At 38.8% G+C, this 15,009-nt stretch overlaps 1 protein-coding gene across 2 annotated transcripts; it reads left to right on the top strand.

The window, feature by feature from the left end:
• Positions 1-365: 365 nt before the first annotated feature.
• Positions 366-13,292, top strand: LOC129362122 (myosin-7). Of its 2 annotated transcripts, XM_055033474.1 has the most exons (39): positions 366-386; positions 476-515; positions 619-834; positions 927-1,070; positions 1,169-1,325; positions 1,416-1,443; positions 2,950-3,055; positions 3,132-3,224; positions 3,302-3,365; positions 3,450-3,548; positions 3,644-3,747; positions 3,901-4,039; positions 4,127-4,245; positions 4,369-4,518; positions 4,620-4,790; positions 4,868-5,177; positions 5,275-5,354; positions 5,466-5,671; positions 5,764-5,887; positions 6,166-6,302; positions 6,396-6,651; positions 6,746-6,988; positions 7,083-7,259; positions 7,354-7,499; positions 7,595-7,685; positions 7,767-8,156; positions 8,246-8,372; positions 8,500-8,618; positions 8,695-8,891; positions 9,114-9,297; positions 9,411-9,576; positions 9,661-9,785; positions 9,870-10,178; positions 10,263-10,466; positions 10,546-10,842; positions 11,040-11,144; positions 11,345-11,440; positions 11,551-11,685; positions 13,177-13,292. In XM_055033474.1, exons 3-39 carry the CDS (start codon positions 634-636, stop codon positions 13,195-13,197), a joined length of 5,820 nt encoding a protein of 1,939 aa, XP_054889449.1. In that variant the 5' UTR covers positions 366-386; positions 476-515; positions 619-633; the 3' UTR covers positions 13,198-13,292. The 2 variants fall into 2 exon arrangements, with proteins under 2 accessions (XP_054889449.1, XP_054889448.1); XM_055033473.1 differs by lacking the exon at positions 13,177-13,292 and having other exon boundaries at positions 11,551-12,603.
• The last annotated feature ends 1,717 nt before the right edge of the window (positions 13,293-15,009 follow it).

The following is a 15,009-nucleotide window of genomic DNA, read 5'->3' as shown; positions in this document are numbered from 1 at the left end:
CTGAGAAATAAATAAATCAATAAATAAATGTTTCTACGCAGAACAGTTTTTTCGGAAGGAATAAACATGGGGAATCAGTCCTTGTATCTATTTAAAGGTTTAGTTCTAGTCTCTGGCTGCTTGGGGATACTTATGAATAATCATTGCAATACATGCAGTGCCTAATATGGCTTCACTGGGGACCCCCATCTCTGATAAGACCCTGACCCGCTGATTTCTGGACTGCTCTCCCACTCATTAACCCCCTCCCGTCTTAAACCCACTGACCAAACACAGACACAATAACATTCCTGGCCCTAAAGCTCTCCTCCATATTAGGCAAAGGGGTTTTATTTAAAAGGAGAAGTCACAGGGAAGCCCCCAACAGGTCACCATTCTATCTCAAGGTAAGGTATGAAGACAAAAGTCCAGGCTTAGCTAGATATGGAAACCTCACTGCTCTTATCTCTTACCATTTGTTTTTTTCTTCCCTCAGGGTCGTCTTCATCTCAGTATTTCAGGAAGTGGTTGAAAAGGTAAGAACATTTGAAAATTTACAACAATAAAATATGTTAGGGAAAATTACTTTACCTGCAACACGCAAACAGTAAAGATGCATCAAGATAAATTGTTGTTTAGTTGCCCAGGTGAAAGATGGGTGATGCTGCCATGAAAGAATTTGGGGCAGCCGCCCCGTACCTGAGGAAGTCAGACAGGGAGCGTCTGGAGGCCCAGACCCGTCCGTTTGACATGAAGAAGGAGTGTTTTGTTCCTGACCCCGATGAGGAATACGTTAAGGCTTCCATCGTAAGTCGTGACGGTGATAAAGTCACTGCTCAGACAGAGAAAGGGAAGGTCAGTATGCAGAAGTGATGCTGCTTTAAAGGCAGCTTATTTTTTTGCCACCAGTGAAAGCAGCCTGTTAACAAAAACGTTGATTTTTTCAGACTGTCACAGTGAAGGAGTGTGACGTACATCCTCAGAACCCGCCAAAGTTTGATAAAATTGAAGACATGGCGATGTTCACCTTCCTCCATGAGCCAGCTGTGCTGTTTAACCTCAAAGAGCGTTACGCAGCGTGGATGATCTACGTAAGTGACAAAAAAGCTAGCTTTCCACTCCTTTATACACCAATCCTAATTCAGATCATTGAAAGAAATGTTTCATGTTCCATTTCAAATTATCTCAGACCTACTCTGGGCTGTTCTGTGTGACTGTCAACCCCTACAAGTGGCTGCCAGTCTACAACCAAGAGGTGGTTGTTGCCTACAGGGGCAAGAAGAGGAGTGAAGCTCCTCCTCACATCTTCTCCATCTCTGACAATGCCTACCAGTACATGCTGACAGGTCATTTATTTTCAATGAAAATCACATCGTCAGTTGAGTGAGGGTCAAAAAGAGTGAGCCTTTCAGTAATCCTTTCCTCTCTTTTTTCAGACAGAGAAAATCAATCCATTCTCATCACGTATGTTAATTAATTTGTAATTCTCAAAAATATCATCTTGTCAGAACTTTGGTCAAATGTAGATTTTCTGCCTTTGTTTCTGCCTTTATGTTAGCCAAAAAAACTGATTGGTGCTGCATTTGTCTTTACTGAACCTTCCTCAAGCATTGAAACACGTTGAACTTTTTTCATTCTAATTACAATAAAGCACAACATTCTTTGTATTTCACTAGGATTTTAAGTGATAGACCTTCTAGATTTTAAAACAGCTAAAAATCAGAAAGGTGGAGTCTGTAGCTCCCACTAACCAAAATGATATAGAACCAACTTTCTCTACAGTTCAGGCTGCTAGTCTTTTGGGATATGTCTTTACCAGCTTAACACCTTTCGCAAAGTTGCTACAGATTTTTTGCTTGTTCTTTTGCATAAAGTAGCTCACGCTCAATCAGATTACATGGACTGTCTCTAGACATAAGTTTTCAACTCCTGCCAGAAATTTCTTAATTAAATTTTAGTTGAACTTTGACTGGGCGACTGTATAATATGGTTTGCTGAAAACAGCTAAACTGTAACTCACTCCATCCAGCTTTCCAACTCTGATCAGACCCAGATCCCATCACATAATGCTGCTCCAACCATGTGTAACTGTGAGAATGGGATGTAATTGTTTTCAGTACACAATAGATCTTTGAATGTAGGACAAAACATTTAATTTTGGTCTCAACTGATGACATGTTTATGATGTCCTCTGAATGGCTTGCAGCAAACTACCAACATGGCCTCTTATGGCTTTCTGTCTTCTTGATAGTCTTCTATAAATACCAGATTTGTACAGAGCACAACGACCAGACAGCCTGTCAAATAATTCTCTTAGCTGAGCTGTGGATCTCTGCAGCTGTCATGGAATTACCTGGGGTCTCTTAGCTGTTTCTAAATAATTCCCTAATCAACATGCCTGTGAGTTTAGATAGACAACCATGTCTTGGTGGGGGATCGCATCCCTGCTACGGTCTTTCAGTGATTGAACTTTGAGAGATGTCCAAACCTGGGATTGTTTTATGACCTTAGCGACTCCATAAATACATCACATGATGGTGTTTGTTCAATCGTGATCTCTAACAAATCCTCTGAGGTTTTATCCAGACCAGTTATATTTATACCAAATTTTTTATACAGAGGCAGACTTTACTTACTGATTAGGTGTCTGATGAATGCAGTTGGTTGCCAACAAATGTACAAATGTATGGCACACTTCTCAGATTTTCCTCTCCTTTTCTATCTCTTCACATACACTACTCTCTGTTGGTCTATCACACAAAATCCCAATAAATACATAGAAGGTTGTGATAGTGAAATTATTACATATTTCAAAAAAGGCTAAGAACCTGTTTACAAGCAACTGTATACTATTGTATATTGTTCAGTAGTTCATTTTAGTTAGCTAACAGTGGATGTGAAGCTGTGTTATTAATAATAGTGTTGGATGCCATCTTTTCCACCTAATAAAGCCTTTTATTTTGTCTTCAGTGGAGAATCTGGTGCTGGGAAAACTGTCAACACCAAGAGAGTCATTCAGTACTTTGCCAGCATTGCAGCTGGAGGTGGGAAAAAGGACACAGGTTCTGAGAAAAAGGTGATACTGAATTTGCAGACTGTCAGCCTTTAGACGCACCTTTGCACTACTTTAACAGTAAGTTTCATTTCGATAGGGTACATTGGAGGATCAAATCATCCAATGCAACCCGGCATTAGAGGCCTTTGGGAATGCAAAAACCATCAGAAATGATAACTCTTCCAGATTTGTAAGTTCCTCTCTGTAATGTCTCTTCTCTCAATGCATAATTCACAATATAACTTTTCTTCTCATCTTGTATTTTAGGGAAAATTTATCCGTATTCATTTTGCAGCCAGTGGAAAGCTGGCTTCAGCTGATATTGAGACATGTAAGTGGTGCCTTCTTTTTCTTGAACTTTGCTTTTACACCCATAATGGCTCATTCTACCTACATGATGCAAATGCCTTTACAGATCTGCTAGAGAAGTCCAGAGTAACTTTTCAGCTTAAGGCTGAGAGAGATTACCACATCTTCTATCAAATTCTGTCTCAGAAGAAGCCTGAGCTCCTTGGTAAATAAAAAACATCACATTTTCAAATCAGTACACATTGATTTTGCATCATTGCATTATGTAGTTAAATGTCATATTCTTGGTCTACATCACAGAAATGCTACTCATTACAAACAACCCCTATGACTACGCCTTCATCTCCCAAGGAGAGACGACGGTAGCCTCCATCAATGATGCAGAAGAGCTGATAGCAACTGATGTGAGTAGGAGCTACTTTACAGAGTAACTGGAATATTTGATACATAATATTGTACTGTAACTACATTTTATAGCAGGTACTATATACACTTAATATTATCCAGCAAATACTTAATCCCATAGCTAATAAAACGTTGTTTTTTTTTTCATGCAGGAGGCCTTTGATGTATTGGGCTTCACTCAAGAAGAGAAGAACGGCATTTACAAACTGACTGGTGCCATCATGCACTTTGGTAACATGAAGTTTAAGAACAAGCAGCGTGAAGAACAGGCTGAGGCAGATGGCACTGAAGGTGAGAGAGGACTTCTATAATTTGTAAACTCGTAAACTGTTAGAAAAATTATGTTAATTAATCTATAATTCATGTTTATAATTTTAGATGCTGACAAAGTTGCATATCTGATGGGCCTGAACTCTGCTGACCTCATCAAAGGCCTCTGCCACCCCAGAGTGAAAGTGGGGAATGAGTGGGTCACCAAGGGACAAAATGTTCAACAGGTATGGATTAAACACAGCCAGCTGAATCACCTTCTATTGTTTATATGGAGACAGGTCACACATTATGCATAGAATATGAACATGACTATGTTTTATTTTAAGTTAGCATTTCTTTACTTTTAGGTGTATTATGCGGTTGGAGCTCTGGCTAAAGCAGTGTATGAGAAGATGTTCCTGTGGATGGTGGTGAGAATCAATCATTCACTTGACACCAAGCAGCCTCGCCAGTATTTCATTGGAGTGCTGGACATTGCCGGATTTGAGATCTTTGATGTGAGACTCATCTGCTCATATAATTTTACCATATGTGCAACATCTGGAAAGCAATGCTGATAAGAAGGATGAGTAATAAAAATATTGTTGTCAACTTCCAGTTCAACACCTTTGAGCAGCTGTGCATCAACTTCACCAATGAAAAACTGCAACAGTTTTTCAACCACCACATGTTTGTGCTGGAGCAGGAAGAATACAAGAAAGAGGGGATTGAATGGACTTTCATTGACTTTGGCATGGATCTGCAGGCCTGTATTGACCTGATTGAAAAGGTGAGAATCAGAATATCAAACACATGGAAATGGTAAAAGGTTATTTGTGTTTCAAACCACTTTTATTTCCCTTTCAGCCCATGGGTATCATGTCCATCCTCGAAGAGGAGTGCATGTTTCCCAAAGCCTCTGATGCTACATTTAAAGCTAAGCTTTATGACAATCATCTCGGAAAATCAAACAACTTCCAGAAGCCTAGAGTTGTTAAAGGCAAACCAGAGGCCCATTTTGCCCTGGTCCACTATGCTGGAACTGTTGATTATAACATCAACAACTGGCTGGTGAAGAACAAAGATCCTCTGAATGAGACCGTTGTTGGTCTTTACCAGAAGTCTACAGTCAAGCTGCTTGGTATTCTGTTTGCAAATTATGCAGGAGCTGATTCAGGTAAAGAGACATTATAGTTCAAGCTTCAGGACTAATATTGAAAAAGTTATTTCTGTGTTGATTAGTCTAATGTATAAACTTTTCTAATGCTAAATAGCTGAAAGTGGGAAAGGTGGCAAAGGAGGAGGAGGCAAGAAAAAGGGATCATCCTTTCAAACTGTATCTGCCCTTCACAGGGTAAGTAAAGTCAAATATCTGAGAGTCAAAAGTGATTTTCACTCAGTAACTCAGATATTTTGGTGTAAATATGTCTAAATGTTCAGCATTGTGTTTAAATGCCATGCACAGGAGAACCTAAATAAGTTGATGACCAACCTAAGGTCTACCCACCCCCACTTTGTGCGCTGCATCATCCCCAACGAGACCAAGACTCCTGGGGCAATGGAGAATCCTCTGGTGATGCACCAGCTGCGCTGTAACGGTGTGCTGGAAGGCATCAGGATCTGTAGGAAAGGCTTCCCTAACAGAATCCTCTATGGAGACTTCAAGCAGAGGTATTGCCTCAGTACATCCAAAGGGTATTACCTTAGTACATCCCAGGAGTTGTACTCTACAAGGTCCTGCTAACAAATATATGATTTCCCAGATATCGTATCTTGAATCCTGCTGCCATTCCTGAGGGACAGTTCATTGACAGCAGAAAGGGAGCCGAAAAACTTCTTGGATCTCTTGATATTGATCACAACCAGTACAAGTTTGGGCACACTAAGGTAAATAAAACTTTAAAAAGTCAGAACTACAGACCAAATGTTGTATTTACCATTCAATAGACTGAGGAAATGATTTGTAGTGATTTCATTTATATTAATAGTTGAAGTCTAAGATGACACTCTTAAGCCTATTCCAATTTTGGGATGTATTTGATTTACAATTTCAAAATGTCATAACTAAAAACGTTGTTGTAAGACAGAGTTGTCTCTCCAAGCTTACAAATACATTGTACAGGTATCTTAATAAGTAGTATAAAGATTGTTCCATGTTCCTAAAGGTGTTCTTTAAAGCTGGTCTTCTTGGTCAACTGGAGGAGATGAGAGATGATCGCTTGTCACTCATTATCACTGGAATCCAGGCGAGATCTAGAGGTTTACTTGCAAGAGTTGAATTCCAGAAGATTGTTGAAAGAAGGTATGAATTGGGGCCTTTAAAATAACACAAAATATAAGAACTTCACAACTTTGAAAATTACTATAATAGCAGCAATTTTTTTTTTTTTTACAGGGATTCACTACTCGTAATCCAGTGGAACATCCGTGCCTTCATGGGGGTCAAGAATTGGCCCTGGATGAAGTTGTACTTTAAGATCAAACCTCTCCTGAGATCTGCTGAAGCAGAAAAGGAGATGGCCAACATGAAGGAAGAATTCCTGAAACTGAAGGAGGCCTATGCAAAATCTGAAGCTCGCAGAAAAGAGCTGGAGGAGAAAACTGTCTCTCTTCTCCAGGAGAAAAATGACCTGCAGCTCCAAGTCCACGCTGTAAGTCCCAGGATCACATGCATTCAATAAGATATAGCATACTTATATTGACTGTTGTTGCTCAAACGACTTTTTAAACATAATGACTATTTAGGAGCAAGATAATCTTGCTGATGCAGAGGAGAGGTGTGAGGGGCTAATCAAACACAAAATTCAAATGGAAGCAAAAGCCAAAGAGCTTTCTGAGAGACTGGAGGATGAAGAAGAAATAAATGCTGAACTGACTGCTAAGAAGAGGAAGCTGGAGGATGAATGCTCTGAGTTGAAGAAGGATATTGATGACTTGGAGCTAACTCTGGCAAAAGTGGAGAAAGAGAAGCACGCTACTGAGAACAAGGTTCGGAATTGTGACTTTTTATTATAGTTAAAACAAATGGGAATTATTTAGTCCATAACCCAAGTCTTAATTTTCTTATTTGCTTAATTTACAGGTGAAAAACCTTGTTGAAGAGATGGCTGCTTTGGACGAAATCATCGCCAAGCTCACAAAGGAGAAAAAAGCTTTACAAGAAGCTCATCAACAAACCCTGGATGACCTGCAGAGTGAAGAAGACAAAGTCAACACTCTGACCAAGGCCAAGACGAAGCTGGAGCAGCAAGTGGACGATGTGAGACTTTAATGGCCAAATATCAGTTTTCCAACAAATGTATACACCTATTAGTATAACAATGATTATTGTCTAATTTTCTGATAATTTTCAGCTTGAGGGATCTCTTGAGCAAGAGAAGAAGATTAGATTGGACCTTGAGAGAGCAAAAAGAAAGCTGGAGGGAGACTTAAAGTTGACCCAGGAAAGTTTAATGGACGTTGAGAATGACAAGCAACAACTTGAAGAGCGTCTCAAAAAGTAAGAAATACTTGAATAATTTATTCAATCCAAACAAAGAAGAATTTAAAGATATACCTGATATGCTGGATTTGTAACTTTGCTTTTTCAAACAGGAAAGACTTTGAACTGAGTCAACTGAATAACAAAATTGAGGATGAGCAAGCTATTGCCATTCAGCTTCAGAAGAAACTGAAAGAACTTCAAGTAATCAATAGACTAACATATTTGAAAAGTAGGCAAAACAAATGAATGAAGTCTGTAAACACAAGAATTATCCTCCAACAGGCCCGTATTGAAGAACTGGAGGAAGAGCTTGAAGCCGAACGAGCTGCTCGAGCCAAGGTGGAGAAGCAGAGAGCAGACTTGGCAAGAGAGTTAGAGGAGATCAGTGAGAGACTGGAGGAGGCTGGAGGAGCCACAGCGGCCCAGATAGAGATGAACAAGAAGAGGGAGGCCGAGTTTCAGAAACTCCGCAGAGACCTCGAAGAGGCCACCCTGCACCATGAAGCCACCACTGCCACACTCAGGAAGAAACAAGCCGACACTGTTGCTGACCTGGGAGAGCAGATCGACAACCTGCAGAGAGTCAAGCAGAAGCTGGAGAAGGAGAAGAGTGAGCTTAAACTGGAGCTGGATGATGTTGTGTCCAACATGGAGCACATTCTGAAGACCAAGGTGAACTAATGGTGCTCACGTATGTATGTATGAAAATGGTACATACAAAAGATTGATGCTATATTTTGTGTTCATTTCTGAAATTTTAGATCAATCTTGAGAAAACGTGCAGAACTCTTGAAGATCAAATGAACGAATACAAAACCAAGTTTGAAGAGGCGCAACGCTGCATTAATGACTTCAACATGCAAAAAGCAAAACTTCAAACAGAAAATGGTACAGTGTTTGTGAATAAACAAACATACATGTTTGGTCTAAATTACGTTTAAACTTCAATAATTTATAGTCCATTACAAGTTAACTTCAACATAATTTTGTACCATTGAAAACAAAAAAAATCCAGGTGAACTCTCTAGGCAGCTGGAGGAGAAGGATTCATTCGTGTCTCAGCTGACAAGAGGAAAAATGTCCTACACTCAACAGATCGAAGATCTGAAGAGACAGCTTGAAGAGGAGACAAAGGTAACTGAAATGTTGGGCCTGGCAGACTGTCCAATGCCTTTCATTTTCACGATGCATTATTACTTTTTGGTAACAGGCCAAGAATGCACTAGCCCATGCGGTGCAGTCTGCTCGTCATGACTGTGACCTCCTCAGGGAGCAGTACGAGGAGGAGCAGGAAGCCAAGGCTGAACTTCAGCGCAGCATGTCCAAGGCCAACTCTGAGGTGGCTCAGTGGAGAACCAAGTACGAAACTGATGCCATCCAGAGAACTGAAGAACTGGAGGAAGCTAAGTAAGAGGCTGAGCTTCAATCTAGAACCATTACACAATATTAAAACAGTCATTTCACTTCGTCTAGCAGATCAGCTTTTTGTTTGTGTTATGTTCCTACTAAGATGTAAGACGAACAAAAAGTTTGTCTGTTGGATGACCTCGCAACTGGTGCTTACATTTTCCTATGCATTATTTATCAGACTTCAGATTCATTAAATGTTTTTAATGACAATTTCTCAAGGAAGAAGCTGGCTCAGCGTCTGCAGGAGGCTGAGGAGGCTGTTGAAGCAGTGAATGCTAAATGCTCCTCTCTGGAGAAGACCAAACACAGGCTGCAGAATGAGATTGAAGATCTCATGGTGGATGTGGAGAGGTCTAATGCTGCTGCTGCTGCTCTGGACAAGAAGCAAAGGAACTTTGACAAAGTAAAGTCCTGTTCGTTTAAATACCATGAAATAGAAAGGTGGATATGACTAAATTATGCTTCTCTTCCTTTAAAGTGAATAATGATTATTGTTCACCTGTCTTTACTCTGCAGGTCTTGTCTGAGTGGAAGCAGAAATATGAAGAGTCTCAGTGTGAGCTGGAGAGTTCTCAGAAAGAAGCAAGAGCTTTGAGCACTGAACTCTTCAAACTTAAAAACTCCTATGAAGAGTCTCTGGACCATCTGGAGACCATGAAGAGGGAGAACAAAAATCTGCAGGGTAAAATCTACTGCAAAGGTTTGAAAAATGTTCTGTGTGAAGTTATATTAACCCAATTATTTTACTCTGCTTGGTGTCACACAGAGGAAATTTCTGACCTCACTGAGCAACTTGGTGAGAGTGGAAAAAATATCCATGAGCTGGAAAAGCTTCGAAAACAGCTGGAACAAGAAAAGAGTGAGATTCAGTCTGCTCTTGAAGAAGCGGAGGTATATACCCTTGTTAAGGGATGAAAGGCATTTCAAAAGAACGTCATTATGTGCTGTAAACCTCTGTACGTTTCTTTCCACTAGGCTTCCTTAGAACACGAAGAGGGCAAGATTTTACGAGCCCAATTGGAATTCAACCAAATCAAAGCTGATATTGAACGCAAACTGGCTGAGAAAGATGAGGAAATGGAGCAGTGCAAGAGGAACCTGCAGAGGACAATCGACACCCTGCAGAGTTCTCTTGAGGCCGAGTGCCGCAGCAGGAATGAAGCCCTTCGTCTGAAAAAGAAGATGGAGGGAGACCTCAACGAGATGGAGATCCAGCTTAGCCAAGCCAACAGGCAGGCGGCTGAGTCCCAGAAACAACTCAAGTCGGTTCATGCACATCTGAAGGTAAACTAAAACAGAAGAAAGTCACTTTCAAGAGATCCTGAGAAAATATATGTATGTGCTCACGGTTAATGCCATTCTGTAAAGGATTGCCAAATTCAGCTGGATGAGTCGGTTCGGGCTAACGATGATTTTAAAGAGAACATGGCCATTGTTGAAAGACGCAACAACCTGCTTCAGGCAGAGCTGGAGGAACTGAGGGGCGCTTTAGAGCAAACCGAACGAAGCCGCAAACTTGCTGAGCAAGAGCTGCTGGATGTTAGTGAGCGGGTGCAGCTACTGCACTCACAGGTGAGACTACATCTCCAAGGTAGCAATACTTCCTACATGAACTAATACCTCATAAATATCTCATTTTGATATCATGCAGAACACCAGCCTGATAAACCAGAAGAAGAAGCTGGAGGGTGACACAGTCCAGCTTCAATCTGAAGTGGAGGATGCACTGCAGGAATGCAGAAATGCTGAAGAGAAGGCCAAGAAGGCCATCACTGATGCTGCCATGATGGCAGAGGAGCTGAAGAAAGAGCAGGACACCAGCGCTCACCTGGAGCGCATGAAGAAGAACATGGAGCAGACCATCAAAGATCTGCAGCACCGTCTGGATGAAGCTGAACAGATCGCCATGAAGGGAGGCAAGAAGCAGATCCAGAAGCTTGAGTCAAGGGTGAGTGAAATCACTGAACATATAATACGAATTTGAGCTGAAATAAACAACCATTGTTTACTGATAAATGGCTCTTTATCAGTAATTATTTAGATAAAACATTTTTTATAGCTTTACAGCGTTTTACACTTGTCTCCTAGATATTATAAAAAATTATTATAAAGATATTATGTCCTATTATGTCCTGATGTGTCCAGGTGAGGGAGCTTGAGAACGAAGTCGAGTCAGAGCAGAAGAAAAGTGGAGAAGCAGTAAAAGGAATGCGCAAATATGAGAGACGCATCAAGGAGCTCACATACCAGGTAAAACTTTCAATTTGGAAATATTTGTACAACCAGTAAGAATCCAACTTTACCAAGCATTTTTAATTGTACTGAAAAGAGTTTAAATACATTCTATATACTGGAAGAATCAGACTATAAACATCCAGACTAGAATCAGACTAAAGAGAACATAGTATTCATAGATCATGTTTTACATTCCCATTCAATGATCTATGCAGACTGAGGAGGACCGCAAGAATGTTGCACGTCTGCAGGATCTGGTTGACAAACTGCAGCTTAAAGTGAAGGCATATAAAAGAGCTGCTGAGGAATCTGTAAGTTTGGGATTTCCTTGAAATGTGGTAGACGAACATCCACTTTTTTGCTTCTATGTTTAACACTTTAAAGTGCTTGCTCAGGAGTGCGATGCTGTTGTATCTTGCAGGAGGAGCAAGCCAACACTCACATGAGCAAGTTCCGAAAGCTGCAACATGAGCTCGACGAGGCTGAAGAGAGAGCTGACATTGCTGAGTCTCAGGTCAACAAGCTCCGTGCCAAGAGCCGTGATGTGGGGTCAAAGGTCAGAGATTCCATCAGATTTGAACACGAAAAATAATTCAATTTTTGTTTATTTTCCTGAATGCTGTGTTTCTAGCTACTGCAGTTTCAATACTAAGAATAAGAACAAGTAGAAAAGTGATATTTATCAAGGTGGCCAAGTTTTAATTATAGTGATAGAGTGAGCCTGTTAATGAGTTTGTAAAAAGAATCAAACGAAATAAATCAGACCAGTCTGTTTTACAGATATATTTTATTCTGTGATTTTCTTGTTTAATGAGCCGTGTTAGTGAATTTATCTGGCTATTTGTAACACTTCAAGGAAGATAATGTTTATATTGAACCTATGGTAGAAGTAAGTACTTGTGCTTTTTCCTTCTCCATGTATTTCATAACAGGAGCAAGCATGGGCCATTAAAAGCTGAACTCACATAAAAAATATTGTTTTTCTCTAAGTGTTTTTGACAATAAATCAGATTCAAGTGTTCCTGTTTTAGATCAGTTATGTTTATCAGAACTATTTCTATCAGCTAAATGCCAAAATAATAAAACACATATATGCCTTTTTTTTTCTTCAGAATCTTATTTCCTTTAAAATCCAAAGTTTAAATAAACATCCTTTATTTGGTGGGACTGGTTTTAAACTCTTCATTTTGGGTAGACCTGCCTTCTTTTTGAACAACATGAAGGATGAACATTAGAAAGTGTTTATATTTACATGTAATCCTTTGAATAAATGAATACAGGCATCTGGAAATTATACACAGGACTAAACCACACTTGTGGGTATATTACATAATGTTGCTACAGATTTTTTTGGATGATTTGGATAAACAAAATGTTGTGAACTAACCAATTAAAACCTCACAAGGCCATCTGGACACCTCTGCTTTCCTAATGTTTAAATGCACACTAAACTTGTTGCATGTAAAGCTTTGATTTTGAGGTAATAAAAAAAACATTTCAAAAAAACAAATCTAGTTATTTTTTTATTAAGTAAAGAGAAATCATTTTGTTCAACCTAACTGACAAAAACAGGAACAGTTTAGTCATATTTATTGTCAAACAGTGAGAGAAAATTACTCTTTTCACACAGTGTATGAAAACATCTGGTTTCCACTGTAGATGTGGAGCTAATTATATTTTAGATGATTACTTTTCAACTACAGATCTGAGTATTGGCCAGATAGTGAGTTAGATGGTGGTAAAAACAAAATGAGAAAAACTATAAAACAGACAGTGACAGGACTTCATGTAGCTGTCCAACTGGTTCGTTCAGTAGTCTTTTTGCATTAGCATCTTTCATTCAGTTAGTTCGGCATTCAACGTGTTAGTATATTTATTCACAGATGCGTTAAGGTAGTTGATTTTAGACGGATTAAATTATTATCCTTCAGATTAGCAGTATTATTTAAACTCTGTGGGCCATTTTGTGTAACCCTTACTGAATTTGCTCAATGTTTAGTTACTAATTCATCACTTATTGTTCCCTTTTTGTCATTCTTCATCACAGAAAGGGCTAGATGAGGAATGAAACAGTGATGGCCACCTAAGACCTTCGGGATCTTCTGATGTTGACCCCCTTGCCTGCAATGTAACTGTAGAATAAAGCAAAATGCATTCAAATTAACAAAAGGAGTCATTTTTTATTGTTTTAGCAGAAAAAAATGTTACATGACAACTCTGAGCAACAAAATATCAATAGCATAATTTAAATTATAAAATATAGAATTGGCCAGTGAGTATGCACTTTATGCTTAAGCCATAATCTTTAATGTATTTGGAGAACTTTACACCAACAGTGTATCTATTACTGTTAGGAGTCACTGAACAAATACTGTTGATTTGTGTAATATTTAATTTCTGTATTTAGCATTAGGAGGCTGTTGAGGAGAGCAAATACATACACAACAAACCCAGGAGATGAGACTAACACTGATCCAATAAATCCATAATGGCAAAAAAACAGAGCTAAGAAACTAACCACAAGGAAATGAACTAATAAGGCAATTCCTTACTAACAATAAAGAACTCACAGAAATGTATTCAGAGAGAAATTAACTGTATACGGCAAGCTCTTTTAAATAATATTAAAGAAGTCAAAACCTAAAGACCTAAGGATCATGACATAAACTGACAGGCTGGGCAATAATTAAAGAAGGAACCAAGAAGCAGATGGTAACTGGATAATCTGTCCACAGGAAAATTGGTAGGAAATATCCTCCACAAATTTGGCTGATATGGAAGACTGGCAAGAAGAAGCTCAAGAGATTTTCCATTTTCAGTTTATGGCAAAACAATGGATGTAGCAATCTAAATAGAGGTAAATATTTACCATATTTGTATCGCTCTTGAATGCCCTATGTTCACAAACATAACAGATAGGAAGTAAATGGTCAGATTCTGCCCCCTTGTGTTGACAGCACGTGTTGCAGATATTCCCCCCTAAAAAACACCAACGTATTTAATTAATATGAAGCACAGATTTACTGCTAAATAAGGAGCCAAATAAAGTCATTGGAAAAAGATAAACGTTCGTTTAAATTTTAGGGCTAATTATATTTATCTAGAGATTCGGGAGTGTACTTTGTGTTTGTTACAACCTTTTCTGCTTTTTCTTTGTCTATAATTATATGAAGTGTCTTCTTCTACACTTTATATTAGATTGATGTAGTTTCAGAACCTTGTAAAACACAATATCTAGGAATTAAAACTCTTAATTTGAGAGGGGGTAATTTGTTTTTACCATGGCTGCAGGTACGTACATCATTTATGAGAGTAATATGAAGAAGATCTGGAGTGTTTGTAACATTGGAGCAAATGAAAGCCATGGTGAGTTGGGGATTTAACTTCACTTTGTTTCTCTCCCTGCATACCAGTAATGTTTACATTCACAGAGAAAAGGTTTAAATTATATGTTAAACCAGCTGAAGATGATACAAGCATCTAAGGTGCTGTTAATGTTCTTAAAAAAACCGAACATTTTGCACTGAAAACATTTTACATTTATACACTACAACATGTTTATACAATGCTGATTTCGTCTGCTGCAGACATAAGGATCATAAAATCTTTGTGACAACTAGATGTACTGTAACAAACACATAATGTAGCTGGACTCTGAATGAAAAAAAGTACAATGATTTTATTTCTAAAGAGATTAAACACTATCAAATTTAAAATAAGTCTTGTTGTGACGCAAATATATATATACATTGGTATTCTCAAGCATTCAATTTTAGCTCAAAGGGAATGTATATCGTTCCATCCATATTATTTCATGATGGTGGCAAAATAATAAAAAACAACCTATTTGCAGCAAAACAATCAAAGTAATGCTCTTCTA

The sequence above is a fragment of the Poeciliopsis prolifica genome, unplaced genomic scaffold (genome assembly GCF_027474105.1).
Source record: "Poeciliopsis prolifica strain line A6 unplaced genomic scaffold, Auburn_PproV2 SCAFFOLD008, whole genome shotgun sequence".
Classification (NCBI taxonomy): Eukaryota; Metazoa; Chordata; class Actinopteri; order Cyprinodontiformes; family Poeciliidae; genus Poeciliopsis; species Poeciliopsis prolifica.
The sequence above is the reverse complement of the archived record's forward strand: the minus strand, read 5'-3'. Positions and strand labels throughout refer to the sequence as shown.